Source organism: Cucumis sativus, chromosome 7 (genome assembly GCF_000004075.3).
Source record: "Cucumis sativus cultivar 9930 chromosome 7, Cucumber_9930_V3, whole genome shotgun sequence".
Lineage (NCBI taxonomy): Eukaryota > Viridiplantae > Streptophyta > Magnoliopsida > Cucurbitales > Cucurbitaceae > Cucumis > Cucumis sativus.
The window spans coordinates 8,384,352-8,389,031 of NC_026661.2; the positions used below are offsets into that span (position 1 = coordinate 8,384,352).

Genomic DNA, 4,680 nt, shown 5'->3' on the forward strand with positions numbered 1-4,680 from the left:
ATCAATTGAGTAAATATTAGAGACTGTATCCACTATTCAAATCAATATACAAAATTCAATTTTACAAATTATATTTATTGGAAAAACTTGTGTGAACAATTTATTTCGCATGTAACGCATCAATTAATTTATTGGCATGAAAAGCTTGCGTACTAAACGTTCAAAATTGACATTGTATTTACGAAAACTAATGGAACATGTTTTTCGATAAAGTTCCAAATTTCTATAAAGTAAAATTACGAATATTTGTGTATTAGATTTACAATATGATTTTTTTTTTAAAAAAAAATACAAGAGTACAAATTTTTAAATAATAATAATAATAATATAATTTTTTCATAATTCTTTCCCTAAACAAAGATTATCATAATCCTCTCGTAATCATTTCTCATTTCTACATATAAATCTTCCAAACAAAGATTATCTCAATCTCCTTATAATCCTCCTACTTAATTCTTCCCCCCAAACAAGAATTATCATAATCCTTTCGTTTTCTTAATCATTTCCTCTTCATAATCCTCCATTTTTCATAATCCTTTCACCCTTATTCTTTCCCTTCCCCCAAATGGCCCCTTAGATTCGGCTACATGATATTGTATCAATATCGTTTAGATTTGATACACAATCGTGTAACCAAATTTAAATGATTGTGTACAAAAATCCTAATGATTTTTGTTCAAGATTGTGTGCTAAGATTTTTTATATTTAGTACACGATCTTGAACCAAATAACACTTTACAATAATAGAAGATTTATGATGGATTGAAAATTACGATTTAAAAAAATATAGAAAAAATGGAAAAAGAAGAAGAGGATAAAGATGGAGATTTCAAAAAATATATATATAAAAGAAAAATTGAAGATGAAAATGAAAAGAAAAATAGGAAAAAAGAGATGAAAAAGAACAAATGTGAAATATTGATAAAAGTAACAGCTTCATACATTTTTTTTTAAATTTTTTTGTTAGATATACAGTAAATAGGTGGATGTTTTTGTTATATTTATGAATTTTTTTTGTTTATTAAAAATAGAAGGTCTCAGGAATTGTGATGGGTAATTTGGTACCACTAACACCAAATCCTTTAGAATGCCGCTTTTATCATGCCACGTCGTCCTTTTTCAGTTTTGTTTCGCGCCAACCGCAATTCTTCAAGACGGCACATCTCCTTTCGAAACGACACCGTTCGCCTCACGTTATTATTCATTCCTTAAAGAAAAGAAAACTAAACATCAGGAAACCCGAGAGATTCTCTGTCTCTCTGTTTAGGGTTTTTCGGTATATTCTCTTTCTCTCTTATCCGTTTCCTTTCCTTCTAAAATGGCTTCTCTCTCCCTCTTCTCTTTCTCTCCCACTCTTCACTCTCACTTTCCATCTTCTTCCGATTTCTATTTACCTTCCCAATTCCTACTCACTTCTTCGTTTGGTAGTCGGAGTAGGAGGAGGAATGTGCCTCGGTTTGTCGTCCGGTCTACTCACTCCAGTGCTGCCATTCTTAAGCCCAAACGGAGGTCGAGATTTGGTCGGACTTTGTCCCCTTTTGATAGCGATGAAGATGGGTATGATGTGGATGAGTTTAGCAGTGATGGGGATGATGATGATGCTTGGCCGGATAATGTGAGTTCTGAATTCCCTTTGTTTTGGTTTTCTTTATGTTCTTGTGCTTTCTGGTTGATTGAATGTGGGTTTGTGATTTTGTTTATTTTTTCATTTTCATTGTTGGGAAGTGGTTGAATTGATTGTTTTTGTGATGAGAAACTTGACTGTTCAGTGATAAGCGAAGAGTAGATAAAAGAAGTATTTGAAACTGTCGTTACACTGAATTCAGATAACATAGTTCTGGCCATGGATAACCAATGGAGTGCATGAATTTTTTATATCTTGTTTTGACTGGGTAATGAAAAGAGAAGTTCGAGGAAATTTTAGCTTTCGTTTTCATGTTATTGCTTCATTTCTGTTGGGGTTTTTCATAGAGGATTCCTTGGTTTTTTTTTCTTTTTTTTTCTTTTTTTTTGGTTTTAGTTCTTTATGCATTCTGCAGACGGTCATTGAGAATCTCAACTTTTTACTGTCTGTGCACTGTGGGATTTTCATCTTCTAGGGTGATTTCTCGGATGTTGAATATGATGCCAAAAGAAAGAGAGCCAAGTTACAAAGCAAAACCAGAAATAACAACTCACAGCGAGGTTATCTTTTGTTGTTTATATAATCATTCTCCTAAAGGAGCGATCAATTTACTCAGCATACTCTTCTTGTGCAGATAACGTGAGACATCCCAGAGAAAGCAGGGGTATAAAATCCTCAAATGATGGAAAGAGTTTTAAAGTTAAGAGTAACCACCTTGATTTTCAAGATATCACAAATGATACTGTAAAACATGACTTCAATATTGATGAGGAAGTTTGTTCTACCAATACAGGCAGGAAAGGAAAGGTGGGTTCGTAAGTTTCCAACATTATTAACACTTTCAGGTTGCTTAAGTGAATGTTGAATTTACGTGTGTTTCCATTGATTCAGGTGATGACCAAGAAGTCCATGGAAATTAGATTTCCTCGTCTGGCAGAAGAAATAGATTTGGACGAGAAATGGTTTCCTCTGCTTAATTATCTTACAACATTTGGGCTCAAGGAATCACATTTTCTCCAAATGTATGAGAGACACATGCCTTCTCTTCAAATAAATGTTTATTCTGCTCAAGAAAGACTAGAATACTTGTTAAGTGTTGGTGTCAAACAAAGGGATGTTCGAAGAATACTCTTGAGACAGCCCCAAATTCTGGAGTACACAGTAGAGAACAATTTGAAATCCCATGTTGCTTTCTTACTTAGTTTGGGAATCCCAACTTCCAGAGTGGGGCAGATCATTGCTGCTGCTCCATCTCTATTTTCTTATAGTGTTGAGAATTCATTAAAACCCACTGTCCGATACTTGGTTGAGGAAGTTGGCATCCAGGAAAAGGACCTGGGTAAAGTTGTGCAACTGAGTCCTCAAATTCTGGTTCAACGGATTGATACTTCATGGAACACCAGATATATGTTTCTTTCAAAAGAAATTGGAGCTCCTCGAGATAATGTAGTGAAGATGGTAACTAAACATCCTCAACTCCTCCATTATAGCATCAACGATGGTTTACTACCCAGGATCAATTTCCTTAGAAGTATTGGAATGCGAAATTCAGAGATCTTGAAAGTCTTAACTAGCCTTACACAGGTAATTTGCGTTTGTTTCTATTTTAGTCAGTATGTTCTCAGAAAAATATATACCCTCATGGAAATGGTTGTATTCTTCTTGCCTCGTAAACTTTTTCTTGCTGTAAGAGGTTGTATTCTTTACATTTGTTTGTTGCCTCGTCATCTTGGCTGCAAGCTTCGAATGCTTTTAGTACTTTCTTCATAAATTATATTCTTGTCTTATGTCCCTTAACCAGATCTGTTGATACTACAGGTCTTTTCTCTGTCTCTGGAGGATAATTTGAAGCCCAAATACATGTATCTGATCAATGAACTCCGTAATGAAGTGAAATCACTGACCAAGTATCCCATGTATCTAAGCTTGTCCTTGGATCAGAGAATTCGACCTCGACACCGGTTCCTAGTTTCTCTTAAGAAAGCACCCAAGGGTCCGTTCCCTTTAAGTTCCTTTGTTCCAACTGATGAATGCTTTTGTGAGCAGTGGGCTGAAACCAGCCTAGATAAGTATCTTGAATTTAGGAAGAGATTACTATTGAAGGAGTTTGCGGAGAAATATGAAAGAAGACGATAACATAATTATCGTATTACTCCAAAGTGAAATGACTTGATTGCACCTCGGGGTTCTTCCATCTACTAACTTGAAGTGAAGGTATGGCGTGAATGTTCTGGTTGCGATGCAGGGCGTTTATGAACATAAATTTTGCCATTCTTTTGTCGTTCTGGTAGCCATACTCAGATTATGAACTACTCCAGTTTAGAGTTCAATGACAGCTGAAATTCTTTGGCAAGACTAGAGATGGAATTCTTACCTGCCATGTCTCTGCATGGTCATTCAAAAGGTGGTGAGCTATTAGCAGTCGCATGCTCTCACTGAAAGGTCTCGTTTGAAACTTATAACAGAACTCTTTGTAAATCTTTTGAAAGATTGGGGGAGAAGCATTGTATAATGAGCATACATATTCCAGGTGATTTGGTCTTTCTGTGTCCTGAAAGTTGTAATCGATACCAATTTTGGTTCTTAAATATTGTAATTGACAAAAATTTTGGCCTTTCACAAGCGGGAATTCACTGTTTTTTCTTCTTTCAAAACCTTTTTTTTTCTTATCGCTTGCTCTGCCACCTCGAGCCATTGTATGAACATGCAGGAGGTGTTCTTACCTAAGCGTGTGTAGACCAGGAGAGAGCACTTGAACATTTTCAATTGTAGTATATTCACTGTATGAAATAGAGTTTGACTGAACCTTGATGGACGGAGAAGCTGCTCCTCCATCAGTGATAATAAGGTATACAGATACTTGGGTTACACAGGTTATTTATTTATTTATTTATATTATTATTGTTTTTCTTTTTTTTGACAAACAACAATTCTATTAATAGATATTAATCCTTTTACAAGTTACAAGATTTAGACTCACAACGGAGAATTGGCCCAACTTATCAATCAATCTTAGCCCGTGAAAGAGGGCCAATTGTCACGTGGTTAGAGTCTGA

At 35.2% G+C, this 4,680-nt stretch overlaps 1 protein-coding gene across 1 annotated transcript; it reads left to right on the forward strand.

Moving 5' to 3' along the window:
• Window positions 1–1,230: 1,230 nt before the first annotated feature.
• LOC101207692 (transcription termination factor MTERF9, chloroplastic) lies at window positions 1,231–4,479 on the forward strand. Its single transcript, XM_004151339.3, has 5 exons — window positions 1,231–1,615; window positions 2,100–2,184; window positions 2,259–2,431; window positions 2,516–3,208; window positions 3,443–4,479. The coding sequence occupies exons 1-5, from the start codon at window positions 1,319–1,321 to the stop codon at window positions 3,758–3,760; spliced, it is 1,566 nt and encodes a 521-aa protein (XP_004151387.1). The 5' UTR covers window positions 1,231–1,318; the 3' UTR covers window positions 3,761–4,479.
• The last annotated feature ends 201 nt before the right edge of the window (window positions 4,480–4,680 follow it).

Excerpts from the sequence above, each read along its gene's own strand:
- LOC101207692 (XM_004151339.3), top strand. The coding sequence starts at position 1,319 with ATGGCTTCTCTCTCCCTCTTCTCTTTCTCTCCCACTCTTCACTCTCAC. Across the intron at positions 1,616-2,099 it reads ATGATGCTTGGCCGGATAAT|GGTGATTTCTCGGATGTTGA; the intron begins GTGAGTTCTGAA and ends TTCATCTTCTAG. Across the intron at positions 3,209-3,442 it reads TCTTAACTAGCCTTACACAG|GTCTTTTCTCTGTCTCTGGA; the intron begins GTAATTTGCGTT and ends TTGATACTACAG.